At 41.8% G+C, this 24,665-nt stretch overlaps 2 protein-coding genes across 3 annotated transcripts in view; one reads left to right on the top strand and one right to left on the bottom strand.

Annotated features, from left to right (window-relative positions):
- The window catches only part of ascc2 (activating signal cointegrator 1 complex subunit 2), a 40,603-nt gene extending 33,338 nt beyond the window's left edge, over positions 1–7,265 (top strand). The window contains exon 21 of the mRNA XM_034171144.1: positions 7,236–7,265. The gene's annotated coding sequence lies outside the window, so the exon portion shown is untranslated. The remainder of the gene's footprint in view (positions 1–7,235) is intronic.
- Positions 1,596–24,665, bottom strand: part of rnf215 (ring finger protein 215) — a 32,856-nt gene continuing 9,786 nt past the window's right edge. Inside the window, exons 2-10 of one of the 2 annotated variants that reach the window (XM_034171145.1) lie at positions 21,023–21,175; positions 10,514–10,585; positions 7,854–7,939; positions 5,127–5,181; positions 4,942–5,046; positions 4,716–4,832; positions 4,477–4,620; positions 3,033–3,135; positions 1,596–1,966 (exon numbers count right to left, since the gene is read on the bottom strand). In XM_034171145.1, the coding sequence (XP_034027036.1) occupies positions 1,944–1,966; positions 3,033–3,135; positions 4,477–4,620; positions 4,716–4,832; positions 4,942–5,046; positions 5,127–5,181; positions 7,854–7,939; positions 10,514–10,585; positions 21,023–21,175 (858 nt within the window). In that variant the 3' untranslated portion in view covers positions 1,596–1,943. The remainder of the gene's footprint in view (positions 1,967–3,032; positions 3,136–4,476; positions 4,621–4,715; positions 4,833–4,941; positions 5,047–5,126; positions 5,182–7,853; positions 7,940–10,513; positions 10,586–21,022; positions 21,176–24,665) is intronic. The other variant, XM_034171146.1, reaches the window with a different exon arrangement.

Below are 24,665 nucleotides of genomic sequence, written 5' to 3'. Positions count from 1 at the left end.
GGGGAGAAGGGCCTTAGTCAGGGAGGTGACCAAGAACCAGATGGTCACTCTGTCAGAGCTCCAGCATTCCTCTGTGGAGAAAGGAGAATCTTCCAGAAGGACAACCATCTCTGCAGCAATCCACCAATCAGGCCTGTGTGGTAGAGTGGCCAGACAGAAGCCACTCCTTAGTAAAAGGCACATGGCAGCCCACCTGGAGTTTGTCAAAAGGCACCTGAAGGACTGTCAGACCATGGGAAACAAAATTCTCTTGTCTGATGAGACAAAGATTGAACTCTTTGGTGAATGCCAGGCATCATGTTTGGAGGAAACCAGGCACCATCCCTACAGTGAAGCATGGTGGTGACAGCATCATGCTGTAGGGATGTTTTTAAGCAGGAGGAACTGGGAGACTAGTCAGGATTGAGGGAAAGATGAATGCAGCAATGTACAGAGACATCCTGGATGAAAACCTGCTCCAGAGCGCTCTTGACCTCAGACTGGGGTGACTGTTCATCTTTCAGTAGGACAATGACCCTAAACACACAGCCAAGATATCAAAGGAGTGGCTCCAGGACAACTCTGGGAATGTCCTTGAGTAGCCCAGCCAGAGACCTGAATCCGATTGAACATCTCTGGAGAGATATGAAAATGGCTGTGCACTGACGCTCCCCATCCAACCTGATGAAGCTTGAGAGGTGCTGCATAGAGGAATGGACAAAACTGCCCAAAGGTGCATCAACAAAGTACTGACCAAAGGATGTGAATACTTATGTACATGTGATTTCTTAGTTTTTATTTTTAATAAATTTATAAAAATTTCAATTTTTTCATGTTGTTTTGAGGGGCAAATTTAATTTATTACATTTTGGAATAAGCCTGTAACATTACATGTAGAAAAAGTGAAGCGCTGTGAATACTTTTTGGATGACCCGTCCATGATCATTCCTCATACACTAAAATACCCAAATAATAAATGTAATGAGATCTTGCAATTACTGGTTTTCCCATTTGGAATAAAAAAAAAGGTTTTAAACTTCGTGAAGGTCATAATGGTAGGTTTAACCTGTGTAATAGCTTATTTTAAACTGGTTCTGAACACGTTCTCCACATAGTCTACGAGGGTAGACTGTATGTGTATGAAAAGTTCTAAGGCTCCCCCTGAAGGAGTAATGCATTAACTGCATTATAGTGAGCCGTAGAACTTTTCAGCCTACCCTCGTATGAACAGGTGAAATATCTTAAACTGACATTTTTGTTGTTAAATGAGTGATGGTCTCTTTTTTGACACAAGCACTAGACTAATTTTAAGTGCATTTAAGAGATTTTAAACAAGATATTAGCCATGTCTGAAATAATTTACATGACTGCAAAGTCGATTAAAACAGGCTTCACACCATGTGAACCTGGATGTCTAAAACAAACGGACTATCTTTGGATTTTAGACTGTTGGTTTGATTAAACTAAGTTTTAAGAGCATGACCTTTTATAGCATATGAGTACTTAAAACAGTAACAAAAAAAAAAAAATAGTGAAGTGGTTTCACTTGCATTCTAGAAGATAATTCACTCTGTTCCCTCGCATCAGTGTGCATGTGCACAATAAGTCACGCACGTCAACAGTACAGTATCATGATCCTGGGAAAAAGTACTGTTTACACATAACAGTACCACTACAGTACACATAGTATTGTTTGTACTCCCACTGTGTATCTGAGAGCTGCTTCTGAGTTCAGTGTACCCACCCGAAGACTGCAAAGGTTAAAGTACAACTGCTCCAGTCCTGACAGCTGCGGCGATAAGACTGGAGTTGCTCCCGATGGATGGAGGAAGCGTTGAGGTCAGTGTAAATGGCTACGAGAGTGTCAACAATTAGCAGACGTGATTCTCTGTCGCTGAGGTCGCAGCGGAGAGATGAGGTGAGCGCAGAGGACAGGACAGGTAGCCGCTGACCCGTGTCGACTGCTAGCTGTCTTTGCAGAAGCTGCCTAGTGAGAGTTGGAGAAACCATGATAGGTCAAACCAGCCAGGTCAATCACTCAATCGCACTTATTTAATTCAAAGATGAGGTTTGCAAAAATGTACTCTCAATGTTAAAAATTCTTTATTCTGGGTCTGAAGCCAGATTTAACTGCTGTTAGATGAGTACCAAGACACAGTAACACTGGAGCGACTGTTCTCATTAACCTCTCTTGATAACCGCTGGTAACCATTACTCATTCTGTTGTTGACAGAATGAGTAATGGGGACTAGAAGGAGAGAGCATATCTCACCCATATTGGCCTCTCTTCATTGGCTTCCTGTTAATTCTAGAATAGAATTTAAAATTCTTCTTCTTACTTATAAGGTTTTGAATAATCAGGTCCCATCTTATCTTAGGGACCTCGTAGTACCATATCACCCCAATAGAGCGCTTCGCTCTCAGACTGCAGGCTTACTTGTAGTTCCTAGGATTTGTAAGAGTAGAATGGGAGGCAGAGCCTTCAGCTTTCAGGCTCCTCTCCTGTGGAACCAGCTCCCAATTCAGATCAGGGAGACAAGACACCCTCTCTACTTTTAAGATTAGGCTTAAAACTTTCCTTTATGCTAAAGCTTATAGTTAGGGCTGGATCAGGTGACCCTGAACCATCCCTTAGTTATGCTGCTATAGACGTAGACTGCTGGGGGGTTCCCATGATGCACAGAGTGTTTCTTTCTCTTTTTGCTCTGTATGCACCACTCTGCATTTAATCATTAGTGATTGATCTCTGCTCCCCTCCACAGCATGTCTTTTTCCTGGTTCTCTCCCTCAGCCCCAACCAGTCCCAGCAGAAGACTGCCCCTCCCTGAGCCTGGTTCTGCTGGAGGTTTCTTCCTGTTAAAAGGGAGTTTTTCCTTCCCACTGTAGCCAAGTGCTTGCTCACAGGGGGTCGTTTTGACCGTTGGGGTTTTACATAATTATTGTATGGCCTTGCCTTACAATATAAAGCGCCTTGGGGCAACTGTTTGTTGTGATTTGGCGCTATATAAAAAAATTGATTGATTGATTGATTGACGCGGTGCCGGTGAACTTACTGAGGATGCTGCGTTTGCACAGAGGGCAAGTGTGCTGCAGCAGCAGCCAGGGGTCCACACAGTCTCTGTGGTACTCGTGGTGACACGGCAGCACTCGCAGACACTGCAACAAAACACGTCACACTCATTAATCACCATTATTCATATTAAGATACAGATCATAGCAAATTGAGTCAAATAAACTTCGAATGACCAGCAGCGTGCCCAGGATGTCAGATTCTCACTTTCGTGGATATGCCTCCTCGAAGGCCCGCCAAGGAAGGAATGTTTATAACTACGCAATTAATGAATTTTCGTGAGCAGACAGATAATGTTCCCTGAAATAAGTGACTCAACTTCAGAGGTGATCTTGAATGGATTCTGGACCTGAGATGCTGAGGAATGTTTGGCACCAGCAGCATTTAAGTCAGAAAGTTCAGAAAGGATGTTGATAAAATTTAGGGAACAGATGGACAATGTCTTCAAAATACACCTTGCAGTGCAGTGGGACCCAGAGTAGTATCACTAAATTTGATCTGGGACATACTTTGGATCCAGAAGACATTTTAAGCCAGATGTGGCCTTGGCAAAGGTATGGACTCTAAGTGCCTTATACTTGGTTTGTTTTTGTGTGAGTTTGTTGTTTTAAAATGGTGACAGGATTTTCAAGATGTTTGAAAATCCCTTTCTACTCTCGTGAATTTTGACATACTTTGGGCATCTCTTGGAATCCCATGGTGTCGTACACGATGTGGAATAACTGGGAGGCTTTCTGAAGTGCCAACCTTATGTTATACTACAGGCATGTCATTACATTATCAGACTACAAGCTTGAGCACATTCATGGCTAACTGTGATTAGGGATGCACCGATCCACAATTTTTCCACTTCCGATCTGATTCCGATAACTGAATTTGGATCTTTGCTGATAGATACTTTTCCGATCCGATACCAGACCTCTGTTTGCTTTAATATTATTATCATCATTATTGTTGATTTTATTAGGATTTTATTGTTTGTTTTTTTTTTTTAAAAAAGGAGACCTGAAAGTTGAGCTACAATTTGCCTGAAGGTGCATCTAAGATGAAAGCCTGGATTTGATGTTTGATTTGAAGAAGTACTTTTCTTTTTTATAGCCTTATTTTTATAGACTTAAAGAGAAAAGATTTTCTCTCTCTCTCTCTGTGTCTCTCACTCAGGGAAACACGAAGCCTTTCAACTGTAAAATAAATGCATCATCATTAACGCTCACGAGGAACCAGATACCGGATCATCCCTAACTGTGATCTTCACACTCTGTTTTTCCCCCAGTTATGACCTGTGACCTTCCGAAATACATTTCCGTGAAAGTGAGAATGAAGGTTAGCTACGTACAGGGAACAGGCACCGGCTCTGTCCAAATGTGCGGGTGTGGCTTCGCACTAGCAGGTCAAAATGGCATCATGGGACGGGAATAACGGCTCACCTGGTTGTTGTTGAAAGGCTCCAGACACACTGCACAGTTGTCCGTCTCTGCCGGCTGAGATGAGCCCCGCCAAGGTTTAGGTCGACGGTAGGTTTTGGTCTTCAAGGAGGACATCCTCTTCAGAACATCTTGTTTAGGAAGCAACTGAGAAACATGAGGCAGAGGCGGGGAGACGGTGAAGCGCTCCACAAACATCAGTGGAAACATTCACCACAGAACACATGGCAAAGTCTGCATACCTGCAGCTCGTTGTTCAGCTGGTGGTCCTGGTACTGCCAGCGCGCCTGCACAATGACTCCGGTGCTGAGGATGAGAGACACCAGGAGGACCGTGTCCCACAACTGCTGCAGGTACTTCTGCAGAAGCAGCAAAGATACTTTTCTTATCCCATCTCTGTAATTACACACACACATATCACTTTTCTCCCACCTCTAGTTTAGTGTGACGTGTACAATGGACCCCCACCTGGACTTGAGAGTTGGTCTCTCCCGTGCAAATGACCCCCTGCCACTCTCCATAGCGCCCGCCTCTCGACCGGCCACAGCTGGACCACAGCGTGAGCGTGGCTCCCTGTGCAAACACACTCAGCTCAGCCTGCCGTCTGCTCTTTCGCCAACTAAGAGGTGCTAAAACCTGAGCCAAGGACTCACCAAACTGTCCTGCAGAAAACTCTTATAGGTGATTTTTGCAGTCACCTGCAAGCCCCTGTTGACAACAGCAAGGAACATTTTCAGTGCTGTGCAAAGGTTTGTGCCCAAAACATTAAAAAAAAAAAAAATATCCCATGCATATAAATAAGTCAAACACGTCTCCACTTTTGTCTCTCGTGTCTCCACTCGGGCATACATTTTAAAAGTTGCATGTGTAAACACACTTCCAAATCTGACCTGCTGGTGGAGTCAGATAACTGGAGGCACAGACATGAAATTTAGTGAAAAGAATGACAGGACATCCCCCCAAGAAGTGCATCAGATTTCACAACTTTTTAACCATACAATTACATAGTGGGGTAGATATGAAACATAAGTGCCAGATTTTGCAGACAATGTTTGATGTATAAAAAAATAAATAAATAAAAAAAGTTATCATGCAGATCTCAATGATTATTATTTTTTTTAAATCAATGTAATTGTGGCTGGAGTGATTCAGTGTGTAAGAAAACATAGAAAATGACACTTTATGTAACACAAATGAAATGACATTTTTAGCCGAGGCCATCAAATATGGTCAGCAGGTATTGTGAAGGCTTTTCATCTGTCCGTCCATCTGTGCTCAGCATAAGTCCAGTCCTATTACTACTAGTCCTATTAGCACTGTTGCCTCACAGCAAGAAAGTCATGGGTTCAATTCCCACCTGTGGCCTTTCTGCATGGAGTTTGCAAGTTCTCCCCATGTTTGCGTGGGTTTCCTCCGGGTGCTCCGGTTTACTCCCACATCCAAAGACATGCGGGTTAGGTGGATTGGAATCTATAACCTTTAAATTGTCCATAGGTGTGCGAGTGGGTGTGAATGTGTTTGTTTGTGGCCCTGTGACAGACTGGCGTCCTGTCCTGGGTGTACCCCGCCTTGCGCTCTATGACTGCTGGCATAGGCTCCAGACCCCTGCGACCCTTAATTGGCCTAAACGGTTGAAGATGAGTGTGTGTGTGTGTGTGTGTGTGTGTGTGTGTGTATAGCTTGCACGCTAACTTTTGCTAACTCAAAGCTAACTTCCTATGGAGTTAAAGTTGTCTCATTAACTAACTGCAAATCCACAGATTTGATCTACCAGGGGTCGAAATACATTTTTTAACCTACTTGCACTAGTGCTAGTAACAAAAAAATTACTTGCACCAAAAAAAGTTACTTGCACAACCAAAAGTCAGTCTTATATCAACCTTAAAACTCCTCCTCTGATGTGTCAGATTCTTCCTCTCCAGGGAGAGTTTGAGGGGAGAGCAGCAGCAGACAGTTTTTTTTTTTTTTTTTTTTTCTTCACGTGCGCGTGCGAATGACTCGTCCGTGAAGATTATTTTATTTATTAACTACACAGATGTATAATAAAACAAATGGCGACTGGTTTATAACACAATTATGACAGAGTTTCAGGGGAGAGAGAGCGAGGAACTACGGAGCCATGGAAGTGTCATCGCAAAATGTTTTGCATGGGGAGAGAATGTGCGCATGTTTTATTATATTGTGGACATGTTTTAAGCATCGTCTGAGTAAAACAAGGGCATGATCTACTTAAACGTGGCCACAATTTGTAAAACGTGCACTCAGTATTGTCTTGACAACATAAATGTTGGCTATTAGCCAATAAACCAGCAGACAGTGTAATACATTTCCCCATTAGAAATGGATCTGGTCAGGGTGCATCATCATGGTTTGGGCACACAAGGACATACAGAGAACTCCAGCTGCCCAGCAAGGCATCATCTGGAGTTTAAGCACATTAAAAAGGATGCTGAGGGCAAAGCGTCTCCCCGTTATAAGGATGACAATTTAGGTCATATTATGGAGTTCATTTTGAACGAAAGGAAAATGTGCACGTTTTATTAATTCGTGGGCTCAATTAAAGAAAAACGCGCACGAATTATCACGGCCAGAAAAATATATCACTGTAAGTGACCTCTCCTGGGTTCCGTAAGGAACCGCAGCGGCAGCCAGTTTTTTTTGTCCATGTGCGTGCGCGAACTAATCGTCCATGAAGATAATTTTATCAAGTACACAGATGTATAATAAAACAAATGGTGACTGGTTTATAACAAAGATGACAGAGTTTGAGAGAGAGAGAGAGAGAAACCGCAGCAGCCGCCAGTTTTTTTTCTTCTTTTCTATGTTTACATGTGCGCGCGGGAACACAACAAATAGAGCACAGCAACTTGCTCCATGTGTGAGTCTTAAAACGCAGGGAAGACGAAGACAACACACTGGAAATTGTTTTTTTTTTTTTTTTTCTTATTTATTCCTTTATTGGTTCATTCTACTGGTGCTTATAGTTGATAAAACTTGGATAAAGTTACTTGCACCAGTGCAAGTGCAGTATAAAATTATGTGCACCGCTCGAATAATACGTGCACAAACTAGCACATACACGTACTATTTCAAACCCTGTCTACAAATATTCCTTGATTTGCACAACATGAACAAATGATGATTTAATCATGTACAAATTGTACATAAGACAACAGGATCTTAATAATTAAACAATTACAAATTGTAAAGAACACAGTGCTCATACGGGCGAGGGGATTTTAACATTGCATTATATTTTGTTTTCTTACCAAAAAAATAATTAAAACAATCAGGACAAAGGTGAATTTGTGATTCCCCCCCACACACACAGCCTCGTGATGATATTTCCACATTGGGGGCAGTAGCGGAATGCTCCGTACCTGAGCAGAGCTCCGATCAGCTTGGTGACATTTTCAGACGTCTGGATGATGATGATCGGTTTGGACAGAACTTGAGACAGATCCATCTGTTAAAAGTAACGCTCACATTCAGGCCACAAAGTCTACCAAAATGTATAACACTCTGCACAGCTTATCAAATGTGAAACAATGCCCTCCTGCGTTATGTTGGGTGAAAATGGATCACTGCATCAGTTTGTGAAAATGTTCGCACTTTGACAAGCTACCGATTGTTAAAGATTTACCTAAAAAGGTACACACAGAAAAACAGCAAAATGGAGCATAAAACCCCAACTTACATTTAAAATCTGTAGATACAGTTCTAATAGTCAGACAGCGCTCACTCAGATTACAGCTGTGGACATAAATTTCTTTTACATAATCTTGACTAAAACCTTTCAAACTCGCACTACTGTGCAGATTCCACTTTATCAAACAATGTGTGTGTTAAGACACCAGTTCAAGAACTCTTTTTTAGTGGCAAATGTAGCTGATCAGTGCTCGTTTGAATTCCAACTCATTTTTTAAATTTACAGTTAACAAGAAGTGCTTCACGAGGACACACCTCTACAAAGACTTAACCACATGTTTCAACCACAGGTTCCATAAAGAGAAATCTGAGAGAACAACAACATGCTGTACTTCCCTCTGTGTACGAAGAACACCAATCTGAAAGCCGGTTTCCTCAATGATACTGCCTGAGTGGAAGATAACAAACTGTGCTAGAAACCCGCAACTCTCATTTTTTTTTAAACACATATTGTGTAATACTGTATTTATTTTTGATGACATGAACGCAACAAAATGATTAAACATTTATGGGATTTTATTTTTTCCATGATGATCTATAAACTTCTGAGAAAACTGATGAAAATCTGCTAAATCGCACGATCTCAATGTTATAAAGAAAGCTGAGAGTCGTAAGGGAATCCTGGATCTGCCCCACTTAAAGCTGTATGGCCTTTCAAATTTCACAAAAATGACAATTTCATTTCTACTGAAATTCAAGCATTATAATATTAGTTTATTTTTAAAATGTCTTGCAAAATTACATATTTACCTGGAGGGAATTCCATAATGAATATTTTTAGGTTTAACGCTGTCTGCAGGAGGAAGTGCGTGTGCATATGCATGAGGCTTTGAAATTACTGCAAGTTATCTTTGAACTTCTGTACACGGGGTGTGCATGCTAACATTCATAAGATGTCATGTGAATCACTTCAGAGGTGTTATCTGGTTACAAAAATAGCATTTTTAGATTTAGAAGTGTTTCTTTCTCACCAACATTTTCAAAATATGAGAAATGTATTATATTTATACAGAAAGAAGCTGTTTTAGAGCATTTTCCACCATGTTGGATTAGTATTCAAGCGAGAAACCATCTGATGTCACCGTGCATCTCTACTCTGATTGGCTCTCACCGTGTGCTTCTCAACATCCCTCACGCAAGTCGGGGGGAGCTCCCACCTGACCTATGATCGCTATCATAGACTGTATGGGTCGCTGCCCAATGTAGTTCCTGGCTCTCTGAATTTTTTTCCCTTCATGGGAAATAATTATTCATTTTTTCCAGACAACGTAGGTTTTGATCATGTTGGAAATGATAGAGTTTTAACTTGTAGATGTAGTGACGAACTGTGTTAAGTGACAATGGTTTTCTGAAGTGTTCCTGAGCCCACGCGGTAAGATCCTTTACACAATGATGTCACTTTTTAATGCAGTGCCACCTGAGGGATCGAAGGTCACGGGCATTCAATGTTGGTTTTCGGCCTTGCCACTTAAGTGTAGAAAGTTCTCCAGATTCTCTGAATCTTCTGGTTATTTTATGGACTGTAGATGATGGAATCCCTAAATTCCTTGGAACTGAATGTTGAGAAACATTGTTTTTAAACTGTTGAACAATTTTTTCATCCAGTTGTTCACAATGTGGTGATCCTCACCCCATCTTTGCTTGTGAATGGCTGAGCCTTTCGGGGATGCTCATTTTATACCCAGTCACGACACTCATGTGTTTCTAATTAACCTGTTCACCTGTGGAATGTTCCAAACAGGTGTTCTTTGAGCATTCATCAACTTTCCCAGTCTTTTGTTACCACTGTCCCAGCTTTTTTGAAATGTGTTGCAGGCATCCATTTTAAAATGAGCAAATATTTGCACAAAAACAATAACGTTTATCAGTTTGAACACTAAATATCTTGTCTTTGTGATGTATTCAACTGAATATAGGTTGAAGAGGATTTGCAAATCATTGTGTTCTGTTTTTATTTACATTTCACACAACGTCCCAACTTCACTGGAATTGGGGTAGTAAGTCTGCGTGTTTATATGTATAACAGCTATATAATAAACAAAATATTAACCTCACTTGCTCGGTCTGTACGGGGATATCAGACCTCCATGTTTTTCGTATGGATGCTCGGTCCGTACTGACAACACATCGGTCTGATATTTCCCCGTACAGACCTCACACTCAGTTAATAATCCTTTATTATAGTGATGCCAAAGAACTTTTTTAATGACTTAAATCTGAAAAAAATCCAAAGGCTGTACACCTTTAATTATACCCATTCCTGCAGTTACTGAAAAGAAACAATATCACAAACATTTCTTCTTAATGTTGCACATCGTGTTTGTTTATTTACCTCACTGACAGTGTTTTGGTTGAGAGCCAGAATGATCAGCGCAGACGCTCCCAAGACCAACGCTCGCTTCATCTTAAACACAGAAGACAGCAGTTACATTTATGCAGATTTTCCAGACTGACATTACAGTCCAAAAGCAAAATGACTATCACTTTTTTTTTTAAGTCACCTCTTTAAATAACTTTGTTACCCTTTTTCAGTTGTTCCACAAGGACTGTAGTCTGTAGGTAATTTCCACTGCAGTATGAATTTAATCCAGAAACAAAATTTTAAATTCCATTTTGTACATTCTTTTTTTGTACTGCCTGCCCATCTTTAAAAAATTATTATGTATTTAGCTGCTAAACTCATAACCAAATCATTATCATCCCATCAAGATGTGGCTTCTTGATGATGATGATGATAATAATACATTTTACTTGTGGGCGCCTTTCTAGACAGTCAAGCTCACCTTACAGATATTTCAAAGAACACAATATAAGACTGATAAAAAAATTACAACAAAAGCACAAGCAAAATAAATAAAATAAAATCTACTACAATGAACATTCAGAATAAGAAGGTTTTAAAAGGTGAGTCTTGAAGGTGAAGAGAGTCCATATCGCAGACAGATTGTGGGAGAACGTTCGATAGACAAGCGGGCAAACAGCTAAAAGCTCTCAACCACGTAGTTCAAAGAAGGGCAGGAGGTATAGTCAGAAACATGGAGGATGAAGTCCAAAGAGTACTGGAGGGTGTGTAGGAATGAAGGAGGGCAGAGAGGTACAAAGGTGAGAGGTTATGCAGACATTTACAAGAGAGAAGGGGAATCTTATCAATATGGCATTTGACAGGGAGTTCCTGAAGGACAGGGGCGATGTATTCAATGGAGGGGATTCCGGTCATGATGCGGGCAGTGAAGTTCTGGACCATTTAAAGTTTACCGGGGAGTTTCAGTGGTATAACAAAAAGGAGAGAGTTGCAATAGTCAATGCGTGTTGTAAACAGGGCATTGACTACTAGATGTGAGTGACGGGCAGAGACAACTGATGCTGCGTACAAGTGGAAATATGCTGACTGAGTGACATTACTGATGTGTGCTTCAAATGAAATTGTGCTATCATGGATAACACCCAGACGTCTGACTTGGGGTGGGGTGGGTGTACTATGGAGTTGTCTATGATGAGTGAAAAGTTCAATTTCAATTTATTTTCATTTATATAGCGTCAAATCACAACAGAGTTGCCTCAAGGTGCATCATACAAGTAAGGTCTAACCTTACTAACCCCCAGAACAGCAGTGGTAAGGAAGAACTCCCTCTGAGTAAGTGACAGGGTTTTCTATATATCAGCAATATGATTATCAAATATTGTCTTTACTTTGATTTGCTGTCTTTGATTTTGTCTTTGATCTCATTCTCCATATACACATTTATATACATGTGTTTCATTAATATTGCTTTCCTTGTTAATCGCTGAATTGCTAAATTAGTTGTATTCACTACATTCACTTAACTGTTTAAATAATCATTAAACTGCTCACAAGATTATCTTTGACTCAGTGAGAGGGCAGACTGTTTTGCTGAGATCATGTTTTTGCTGAGGGCAGATGTGCGTCTTTAACAGGTCAGCCTTGAGGGAAGAGCGATGTGACCGGCACACTGGTTCAGGGCTGAACGTTGTTATTGGAGGACGAGGAGGCTGGAGGTTTAAAGCCATAACAGTTTTCATATCAACGTGAGACCAGACTCTGTCTTTTTCTTGTTTTGTCCTATATGCTTGTATGTAACTTTATTCAATAAATAGGAGAGGCAGCGCGGACGAGACGGTGGTTGGCGAGGGTCACACTCGTTTGCTCTCTCCTGATCAGGAAAAGAAATTCAGTGTCTCCTGCGTGATTATTTTCTGTGTGAACTGAGTTGTTCTTTTCAGGTCCAACTCAACAACTGACAGGAAGAAACCTCAAGCAGACCAGACTCAAAGGGGTGACCCTCTGCTTGGGCCATGCTACAGACAATTACAGAACAATTCACAAAATTAATATACAGTAGTGTTCAGAATAATAGTAGTGTTATGTGACTAAAAAGATTAATCCAGGTTTTGAGTATATTTCTTACTGTTACATGGGAAACAAGGTACCAGTAGATTCAGTAGATTCTCACAAATCCAGCAAGACCAAGCATTCATGATATGCACACTCTTAAGGCTATGAAATTGGGCTATTAGTAAAAAAAGTAGAAAAGGTAAGGAGAAGAGGGAAAAATGGCGGCTGATCAGGAGAGGCAGACAGCTGGCGGGTCTGCAGTGTCTCTGATTAGACAAAGGCCTGAGATTTATACCACCTCTGATGGTAAAATAAATTGTGGAAGATGAGTTTCTGAACTTTTTGGTTGTGAAAATGAAAACAATGGCTCAGGATGAGCTAGTGCTGTTGGCTACGTGCCACTTCTCCTCCGAGTGGATAGCAAGCTCAAGAAAAGTGCTGTTTGAACTCTGTCCGAGCCAAACTCAGCGCTATATTCAGCACCGAGTGGAGCAGAAGGACATGAATAATGTTAAAAGCTGCATTTTGCTATTGAATGAGATTGGAGATAAAGCGCCTCGCTTTGTTTCGCATCATCTGGATGAGTTGCCGCCTGTGTCCTTTAACAGCATTGATGTCTTGTGTCTGCTCGCTAAAATTGAGTGACTCAGTATGGACATTTCGGTGTTGAAGCAGGGGATGGATGCGCAAGTCAAAGCTTCTGCGGAACTACATGCTGTGTCACAGGCGCAATACCGGCGGCTGTGCATGGTGGAGCAGCATGGACTTGGCAGCGCACATTCGCTGCATGCTCTAAACGCTACTGAAAAGGATGACTGTGCGGGCTGGGGACATGCTCTACCGGCATCGCAGGCCCATGGGGTCAGTGTGGAAAGTTGTCAGCTCCCGGTGGAAAGTGCAGCCGAGAAGGCGAGCACTAACACTGTGCCGGCTTTTACAACAACAGTTTGGAGCACAGTGGCTAAGCGTGGAGGGCCGCGGCTACTAGCTGCTATGGCGTCAGAGATCCAAGACCTGGGTCAATCGACCAAACCAGCGGGATAAAAGAAGTGGTGTTGTTGGGACGTGCTCGGGTAATAGTATCCAGACTGTACAGACTAAATCGGTGAGTGTGTTTGCCACAAAGTTTACACCTGACCTAGATGCTGACACTCCGTCTTGCTACTTGGAGGAGAAATTTGGCCGAAAAGCTACTTGCGTAAAGATTGACTCTGTGCAAAGTTGATATAGTTCATTTAAAGTGACTGCAGAGTGCAATGAAGTTAATGAAATGTATGACCCTGCTTTGTGGCCAGAAGGAGCATTTGTGCAACGCTTTTATGAAATGCGGAAAACTAAGGCTAGTGCTGGTCCAGGAGTCGCTGTTACGCACGGTGTGGCTGTCACACATTAGATATACTGTTTATGATGAGAGTCATGTCATATAACACTCGAGGACTGCGTCTAGGACAAACTGCAGTGGATAAAGCGCGACGTCTCGTTGTTGACCAACTGTTTGAGATCATGGATATTTTGTTTATACAAGAGACTTTTTTGCCCACACAGGAGCTAAACAGACTTAACTCTGTACATGTGGACTTTCATGGGGCAGGAGAGTCCACGACAGACTTGAGCCAGGGAATTGTGCACGGCAGAATACCTGGTGGTGTGGCTATACTGTGGAGCAAGAAATATGACCCTGTTACCACAGTGATTAGGCTGGGTGTTGATTGGTGTATTGGAATCAAATTTGCCATTAATAATAGTGTGTTCATAGTCCTAAATGTTTACCTGCCATATGAATGTTATGAGAATGAAGCAGAATACGAGGGCTGTCAATAAAGTATAGGTCCTTTTTATTTTTTTCAAAAACTATATGGATTTCATTCATATGTTTTTACGTCAGACATGCTTGAACCCTTGTGCGCGTGCGTGAGTTTTTCCACGCCTGTCTGTGACGTCATTTGCCTGTGAGCACTCCTTGTGGGAGGAGTCGTCCAGCCCCTCTTCCTTCTTTGTCTGAGAAGTTGCTGAGAGACTGGAGCTTTGTTTGATCAAAATTTTTTCTAAACCTGTGAGGCACATCGAAGTGGACACGGTTCGAAAAATTAAGCTGGTTTTCGGTGAAAATTTTAACGGCTGATGAGAGATTTTGAGGTGATACTGTCGCTTTAAGGACTTCCCATGCAGCGGGACGTCGCGCAGCACTCCCAGGCGCCGTCATCAGCCTATTTCAAGCTGAAAACATCCACATTTCAGGCTCTATTGATCCAGGACGTCATGAGAGAACAGAGAAGTTTCAGAAGAAGTCGGTTTCAGCATTTTATCCGGATATTCCACTGTTAAAGGAGATTTTTTTAATGAAAGACGTGCGGACGGGTGCGCGCGTCGGGACGCAGCCGGCGCGGTGCGGCGCCACAGGAAAAACACCTCCGTGTTGATAACCATTTGTAAAATCCAGGCGGCTTTTGATGGCTTTCAGTGGAGTGAGTATATGTGAAATTGTTTAACAGCTGGACATGTTCCAACTTGTCCTTAAGGCTTCCAACAGAGGTGTTTTTCCTGTGGCGGAGCGTCACAGCGGCTGCGAGCCGACTCTGCAATCCGCCTGCATGTCTTTCATTAAAAAAAATCTCCTTTAACAGTGGAATATCCGGATAAAATGCTGAAACCGACTTCTTTTGAAACTTCTCTGTTCTCTCACGAAGTCCTGGATCAATAGAGCCTGAAATGTGGAGGTTTTCAGCTTGAAACAGGCTGACGACGTCCCGCTCTGTGGGAAGTCCTTAATCAATCAATAAATCAATTTTTTTTATATAGCGCCAAATCACAACAAACAGTTGCCCCAAGGCGCTTTATATTGTAAGGCAAGGCCATACAATAATTATGTAAAACCCCAACGGTCAAAATGACCCCCTGTGAGCAAGCACTTGGCTACAGTGGGAAGGAAAAACTCCTTTTAACAGGAAGAAACCTCCAGCAGAGCCAGGCTCAGGGAGGGGCAGTCTTCTGCTGGGACTGGTTGGGGCTGAGGGAGAGAACCAGGAAAAAGACATGCTGTGGAGGGGAGCAGAGATCAATCACTAATGATTAAATGCAGAGTGGTGCATACAGAGCAAAAAGAGAAAGAAACACTCAGTGCATCATGGGAACCCCCCAGCAGTCTACGTCTATAGCAGCATAACTAAGGGATGGTTCAGGGTCACCTGATCCAGCCCTAACTATAAGCTTTAGCAAAAAGGAAAGTTTTAAGCCTAATCTTAAAAGTAGAGAGGGTGTCTGTCTCCCTGATCTGAACTGGGAGCTGGTTCCACAGGAGAGGAGCCTGAAAGCTGAAGGCTCTGCCTCCCATTCTACTCTTACAAACCCTAGGAACTACAAGTAAGCCTGCAGTCTGAGAGCGAAGCGCTCTATTGGGGTGATATGGTACTACGAGGTCCCTAAGATAAGATGGGACCTGATTATTCAAAACCTTATAAGTAAGAAGAAGAATTTTAAATTCTATTCTAGAATTAACAGGAAGCCAATGAAGAGAGGCCAATATGGGTGAGATATGCTCTCTCCTTCTAGTCCCCGTCAGTACTCTAGCTGCAGCATTTTGAATTAACTGAAGGCTTTTTAGGGAACTTTTAGGACAACCTGATAATAATGAATTACAATAGTCCAGCCTAGAGGAAATAAATGCATGAATTAGTTTTTCAGCATCACTCTGAGACAAGACCTTTCTGATTTTAGAGATATTGCGTAAATGCAAAAAAGCAGTCCTACATATTTGTTTAATATGCGCTTTGAATGACATATCCTGATCAAAAATGACTCCAAGATTTCTCACAGTATTACTAGAGGTCAGGGTAATGCCATCCAGAGTAAGGATCTGGTTAGACACCATGTTTCTAAGATTTGTGGGGCCAAGTACAATAACTTCAGTTTTATCTGAGTTTAAAAGCAGGAAATTAGAGGTCATCCATGTCTTTATGTCTGTAAGACAATCCTGCAGTTTAGCTAATTGGTGTGTGTCCTCTGGCTTCATGGATAGATAAAGCTGGGTATCATCTGCGTAACAATGAAAATTTAAGCAATACCGTCTAATAATACTGCCTAAGGGAAGCATGTATAAAGTGAATAAAATTGGTCCTAGCACAGAACCTTGAGGAACTCCATAATTAACTTTAGTCTGTGAAGAAGATTCCCCATTTACATGAACAAATTGTAATCTATTAGACAAATATGATTCAAACCACCGCAGCGCAGTGCCTTTAATACCTAAAGCGACAGTATCACCTCAAAATCTCTCAGACGTTAAAATTTTCACCGAAAACCAGCTTAATTTTTCGAACCGTGTCCACTTCGATGTGCCTCACGGGTTTAGAAAAAATTTTGATCAAACAAAGCGCCAGTCTCTCAGCAACTTCTCAGACAAAGGAATTCCGACGAGGGGCTGGACGACTCCTCCCACAAGGAGTGCTCACAGGCAAATGACGTCACCGACAGGCGTGGAAAAACTCACACATGCGCATGAGGGTTCAAGCATGTCTGATGTAAAAACATATGAATGAAATCCATAGTTTTTGAAAAAAATAAAAAGGACCAACACTTTATTGACAGACCTCATATTTCCAAAAGCTGGCTTATATAAATTCTTTTATTGAGGAAAGTGAATGTACTTGCATTTATATATTTGGGGGATTACAATGCAGATATATCCGATGTAAAGTCCCCGTTTGGTCAGCATTTACTCCAGTTTTGTCAGAGTAATAAACTGAGCTTGTCAAGTAAGGCTCTTTTACCAGATGACAGCTACACATATGTGAGTGAGGCCTGGAACACCACATCCTGGCTGGATCACTGCATATGCACTTCAGATGCTCATGGAAGTATAGTGAAGACTGAGATCTGGTATGGGATGGCTACTGCAGACCACATACCCATGTCCTTCACATTAAATGTACAGAGTCTGCCTGAGCTCAGTATTAAAGAGGACCATACCCTCAGTGGGAAACTTGAGTGGGCAAAACTCAGAGTATGATCTACAGAACTATTATCATTCTACAGAGAGTAACCTTCAAAAAGTTAAAATTCCAATTGACGTTTTAAACTGTGGTAATATTAATTGTGCAGACCTGAATCATAAAGAAGCTCTTTGTTGCATGTATGATGAAACTGTATGTGAGCTACATAATGCAAGTAAACCATATTGTAACAGAAGGGCCAAGCATCAGTTTAGTAGATCTGGATGGAACGAGCATGTGAGGAAGGCCCATCAGGAAGCCAGAGAGGCCTTTCGTCTCTGGGTCTCTGCTGGTAGGCCAAGGAGGGGCCCTTTATGTGAAATGAAGAAGCAAGCTGGTAGAAAATTTAAATATGCTGTGCGATTCATAAAGAGGAATGAGGAAACCCTTAGTGCTAATTCTCTAGCCCAAAAGCTAATGCATAATGATGTGAGAGTTTTGGAAGGAAGTGCACAACATGAATGTGTGTAAAATACCTCTGCCCTCGACAATTGAAGGGGTTGCTGGACTGGATAATATTGTTGAACTCTGGAAAGGACATTATAGTGAATTATTCAATTGTGTTAAGAGTACAGATTTTGAAATTGATTTTGTACCTTGTAAAAATGTGTCTGTCATTGTTGAACAGGTTGCTGTTGCAATTAAGAAACTCACTTTGGGTAAATCATGTGGACTTGATAAGATCACTGCAGAACATCTGAAATATGCAAGCCACACAGACTTCAAGTTTTGCTCTCACTATGTTTTACCACAATGCTAATGCATGGTACATTGCCCTGTTCTATGTTGTCTGTCCTCCTCGTGCCTGTAATTAAAGATAAAACAGGCAAAATTTCCAGCATTGACAATTATAGGCCAATAGCATTAGCCAGTGTGCTCTCAAAGGTTCTTGAAATAGTACTTTTTGAGCATTTCCAGAAATATATTGGCAGCACTGATGAGCAGTTTGGATTTAAAAATAATCATGGGACTGATCTGTGTATTTTTTCTTTAATTGAGGCTGTAAGTAAGTACAGGAGTCAGAGCTCCACCATGTTTTTGTGCTTTCTAGATGCCTCTAAAGCCTTTGATAGTGTCAACCATGGCAAACTATGAAAAACTAAAACAAAAGGGGGTTCCTCTCTATTTAATCAGGACTTTGCATTTCTGGTATAGACATCAGACTGAGAGTCAGATGGGGAACTGGGATTTCAGATCCTTTTCCTGTGTCGAATGGAGTGAGACAAGGTGGGATTCTGTCCCCAGTTCTCTTTAATTTGTATATGGACAATCTTTCTGAAAGACTAAGCCAATGTAAGACAGGCTGCATGGTGGGCGAGAGGCTTCTGAACCACCTACTCTATGCAGATGACTTGGTAATTATGTCACCTTACTCTGCAGGTCTGCAGCAGTTATTAGGGGTCTGCTCTGTTTATGGAGCGCAATATGACATCAAGTTTAACTCCAAAAAGAGTGTGGTGATGGTGATAAGGGCCAAACAGCACGTGAAAACTGTGTTCCCTGCGTTTCATCTTGCAGGAGGGGAGCTTGAGGTTGTTGAGAGGGTCAAATACCTCGGTCACATCATCAGGAGTGACCTCAGAGATGATGATGACATACAAAGGCAGTATTGCAAACTGTACGCACAGGCTAACACTTTAGCACGAAAATTTCATCGGTGCACGAACATTGTTAAGATTGCCCTCTTTAAGGCATATTGCACACCGCTCTACACTGCCCACTTGTGGTGCAGGTATAGTAAGAGTAAATTTAAAAGACTGCAGGTTGCTTATAATGATGCTCTTCGCATACTACTGAAGGAGCCTTGATGGACAAGTACCAGCTTGTTGTTTGTGCAAAATAATGTTGTTACCCTGAATGCTGCAATTAGAGACTTTGCATATTCATTCATGAAGCGCCTTGAGGTCTCAAAGAATGAAATTATAAAGGTTTTGACAATGCCTGGATATAGCAGTGTCCGGTTTACCTCTGAGCTCTGGAGGCACTGGAGGAACTGCCTGTATGGACTATAGACTCATATCATTGTGTTGTCTGTATTGTCTGTGTGTTGTATGTATTTTTATGTATTTTTTATATGGACCCCTTGGTGTCTGAAATAAAGGTTGATTGATTGTAAAGGGGGTGTTCACAATAATAGTAGCATCTGCTGTTGACACTACAAACTCAAAACTATTATGTTCAAACTGCTTTTTTAGCAATCCTGTGAATCACTAAACTAGTATTTAGTTGGATAACCAGTTTTTCATGATTTCTTCACATCTGCAAGGCATTCATTTTGTTGATTTGAAACCAAGATTTTGCTAGTTTACTAGTGTGCTTGGGGTCATTGTCTTGTTTAAACACCCATTTCAAGGGCATGTCCTCTTCAGCATAAGGCAACATGACCTCTTCAAGTATTTTGACATATCCAAACTGATCCATGATACCTGGTATGTGATATATAGGCCCAACACCATAGTAGGAGAAACATGCCCATATAATGATGCTTGCACCACCATGCTTCACTGTCTTTACTGTGAACTGTGGCTTGAATTCAGAGTTTGGGGGTCGTCTCACAAACTGTCTGTGGCCCTTGGACCCAAAAAGAATAATTTTACTCTCATCAGTCCACAACATATTCCTCTATTTCTCTTTAGGCCAGTTGATGTGTTCTTTGGCAAATTGTAACCTCTTCTGCACGTCTTTTATTTGACAGAGGGACTTTGCGGGGGATTCTTGCAAATAAATTAGCTTCATACAGGCATCTTCTAACTGTCACAGCACTTACAGGTAACTCCATACTGTCTTTGATCATCCTGGAGCTGATCAATGGGTGAGCCTTTGCCATTCTGGTTATTCTTCTATGCATTTTGATGGTTGTTTTCCATTTTCTTCCACACGTCTTTTTTTTTTGTCCATTTTAAAGCATTGGAGATCATTGTAGATGAACAGCCTATAATGTTTTGCACCTGCGTATAGGTTTTCCCCTCTCCAATCAACTTTTTAATCAAACTACACTGTTCTTCTGAACAATGTCTTGAACGTCCCATTTTCCTCAGGCTTTCAAAGAGAAAAGAATGTTCAACAGGTGCTGGCTTCATCCTTAAATAGGGGACACCTGATTCACACCTGTTTGTTCCACACAATTGACAAACTCACTGACTGAATGCCACACTACTATTATTGTGAACACCCCCTTTTCTACTTTTTTTTTTACTAATAGCCCAATTTCATAGCCTTAGGAGTGTGCATATCATGAATGCTTGGTCTTGTTGGATTTGTGAGAATCTACTGAATCTACTGGTACCTTGTTTCCCATGTAACAATAAGAAATATACTCAAAACCTGGATTAATCTTTTTAGTCACATCGCACTACTATTATTCTGAACACTACTGTACAGGAAATGCAGTTGGTGCACAGGACAGGAAAAGCTGTAAGATTTTCCCAAAGTGTTCAGGTTTAGGGGAATGCTACCTTGCAATGTTGACACTGTGACAGATTTGTGATGAACTACTCACTCTGTTGACCATCGTATCTGCAAAGGACTCTTGGTTCCCAGTAGAGGCTTTGATTTCATCCATCTCCACAGGCACCACCCCAATCCATGGCTCCTTTTCTTTGGTGTCATCATCATATTTTTCTCCTCTCACCTCTGGCTCCTCATCACGAACCTACTGACAGCAAGGCAGCTAAACATTTGCCACATGACAGTGTTCTATAACTTGCATTGTGGATTCATCAGTTTCTTCTCTATGTGACTGTGGACATGCCAGTACAACATGCAGTGATAGGGACCCATCTTTCTGTGAGTAGAAACCTCCTGATTTTCCTCTGCAATATAAAGCCATAACACAAATCGCATGAAAAGCATGCCTCCTATGCAAAGTTTGCCTGCTATGTTAAGAAAATGGGCCCAATTTCCTCATTTCTGAAATCAGGGCACAAATTGGGGCTATATATATATATATATATATATATATATATATATACACACACACACACGCACACACTTGTAACAGTTTCCCCAAACTGTCATTATTAAGCCTAAAGTTTGGACATTTGAACAATACATCTATTCCGGACATGATCCACATTGAATTTCATGATATTTCTGATGGTCAAACTGCATGAAGATAGACAGTGTTTATAAATGAGGCCTTAGGTATACTGTAGGGCTTAAAGGCAGTGACACGAGACAGGAAGTGGTACTGGAGGTTGCAGAACTTAAAATACTGTGATTTTTCTCGACACTAAATGAGGATGTACAGGATTGGAAATAAGTATACCAGAATAACGGCACAGGTAGGATTGGAGACAGTGAGAGCGGTGAGACAGACTGTACAAACAGATACAGAGGAGGGGTGTGCGGGATATGGAGAGAAGGATGCTGAAGATGATCAAAGAGGTTACATGGAGGTGGTGAGGGAGGACATGCAGGTGGATGGTGTGACAGAACAACATGCTGTGGACAGGCTGAAATGGACACAAATGATCTGCTGTGGAGACCACAAACGGAAACAACCAAAAGAAGATTATTTTGGAAAATGTAGAAGCTTTATCTCCTGGTCAACAACAACCAAACGTCAGCTTAAGAGAACAGCCTATTAAACTAATAGCTAACTAGAGCACCGCGCTCAGAGCGCAAACCTCCGCCAACAGTAGTTTCCAATTCCACAAATTCTAACCTTGTTAAAAATTATATATTTTTTTATTATTTATAGATCAAAAGGGCTTTTCAAAATTAAAAACAATCAAATATCCTCTAAATCTGCAACACAGATCAGATGCGGATCAATCAGGCAGGCCAGTCTAGTACCCGCACTCGTTTACTACAAAGTCACACTGTTGTAACACGTGCAGAATGTGGCTTGGCATTGTCTTGCTGAAATAAGCAGGGACGTCCCTGAAAAAGACGTTGCTTGGATGTCAGCATGTGTTGCTCCAAAAACCTGGATGTACCTTTCAGTATTGATGGTGCCATTACAGATGTGTAAGTTGCCCATGCCATGGGCACTAACACACCATCATACATCACAGATGCTGGCTTTTGAACTTCGCGCTGGTAACAATCTGGATGGTCTTTTTCCTTTCCGATGGACACAACGTCCATGATTTCCAAAAGCAATTTGAAATGTGGACTCATCAGACCACAGCACACTTTTCCACTTTGCATCTGTCCATTTCAAATGAGCTCGGGCCCAGAGAAGGCGGTGGCATTTCTGGATGTTGTTGATGTATGGCTTTTGCTTTGCATGGTAGAGTTTTAACTTGCACTTGTAAATGTAGCGACGAACTGTGTTAACTGACAATGGTTTTCTGAAGTGTTCCTGAGCCCACGCGGTAAGATCCTTTACACGTCGGTTTTTAATGCAGTGCTGCCTGAGGGATAGAAGGTCACGGGCATTCAATGATGGTTTTTGGCCTTGCCGCTAATGTGTAGAAAGTTCTCCAGATTCTCTGAATCTTCTGATTATATTATGGACTGTAGATGATGGAATCCCTAAATTCCTTGCAATTGAACGTTGAAAAACATTGTTCTTAAACTGTTAGACTATTTTTTTAACAGCTGTTCACTTTGTGAACAACTGTGGGGAAAAAAATGAACAGATCTGGCAACTTGTTTCCGACGGATTGTTTGTTGTGACGCTATTCTGAACTTCACATGGTTGTATACGTTTCTTTTATTTCTGTTTAGCACTCTTATGGTTATTAATTGTATCTACTCTGAACGTTATTTAACTATAGTCCTGTTGTAATTCGCTAGCAGTTAGCATTCACTAGCGGTTAGCTTTCGCTAGCTAGGTCGACTCTTCCCTTCCCACCCGTCATTATTTTTTATAGCTGTTTCTTTTTTTACCTGGTTAATACTTCTGTTAGTTTTTCAGTCGAACTGCTGTGAATTTTAAGTAATTATTAATTATTAGTAATTATTTTACTCCTGTAATTATTTTACTCCGGCTATCATTTCCACTAGCAGTTAGCTTGCGTTAGCTACTTCAGACCCTCGCTTTCATTTTTTCATTTCATTTTTTTATATACTTCTGTTAGTTAACTGTTAGTGTAACTGTTGTGAACTTTAGCTTAGTACTTTACTGTTGTGTCAAACGACTTTTCAGTCGTGTGACAATCTGAGAAATTGTGGAAGAGGTGGGCATGTCACAGCATGCTGCTGTGAGACTTCCAACACGGAGGCACTTTTGTGCCGCCGTCAGCAGCAGCATGAATTTCACCACCACTCTTTTCATGGCCAAATCTTCTGTCACAGTGGAATGTACCGAAAAAGTGCTGATGTCCACCTCTTCCGCAATTTCTCGGATAGTCACACGACGGTCCCGCATCACCACAGCATTCACTCTGGAAATGATCTGGTCATTCCAGCATGTTGATGGCCGACCGGAGCGGTGCTCGCTCTCCACCATTGTGCGGACGTTTTTAAACCGGTTGTACCGCTCCTTAATCTGTGTGATGCCCAAAGCATCGTCACCGAAAGCCGTCTGAATCATCCGAATGGTTTCCACCTGGCTGTCGCCCAGTTTCTGACAAAATTTGATGCGGCGCTGCTCCAGTCGTTGCGTCTTTTTGCTTGAAATGAAAATCCGCTGAGCGCGCAGCACATGTCCTCACACAAAGGCTGCTTACCAGGAAATGATGCAATCAACAGGCGTGAAAAAGTTAACGCATGCAGCTTGCTTGGCTATACTCTTGAATTTCCTAGTGCACAAAGTACACTACTTTACACCCTCCATAAATCCTGTGTGATGCTGAAAGATAGAGTGGCTCTCTTAGAGAACCGTGTCCATAAGTTAGAGCAGCTTCTTAGTGCAGTGGAGTTAGATAGTTACAGGCCATTAGCATCAGCCTAGAAACGGTGGCTGTGGAGGACGGTTTTCGGACTGTGGCTAGGCGGAGGAAGCCCCATAGGGCTTGGTGCCCGGTTGTGGCACCCCGATCACACTCGCCACTGCGAACTGTTAATCGGTTCTCCCCCTTGGATTTACCTGATGTGAATTCGCCGAGCCCACAAGTGACTTCCACTGCTATCTCCAGGCCAAAACACCGGACTTTAGTGATAGGGGATTCTATCACCCGCAAAGTCAGGTTACAGACACCGGCTGACGTTAAATGTATTCCTGGGGCCAGAGCTCCCGACACTGCATCCCT

Source organism: Thalassophryne amazonica, chromosome 5 (assembly GCF_902500255.1).
Source record: "Thalassophryne amazonica chromosome 5, fThaAma1.1, whole genome shotgun sequence".
Lineage (NCBI taxonomy): Eukaryota > Metazoa > Chordata > Actinopteri > Batrachoidiformes > Batrachoididae > Thalassophryne > Thalassophryne amazonica.
The sequence above is the reverse complement of the archived record's forward strand: the minus strand, read 5'-3'. Positions and strand labels throughout refer to the sequence as shown.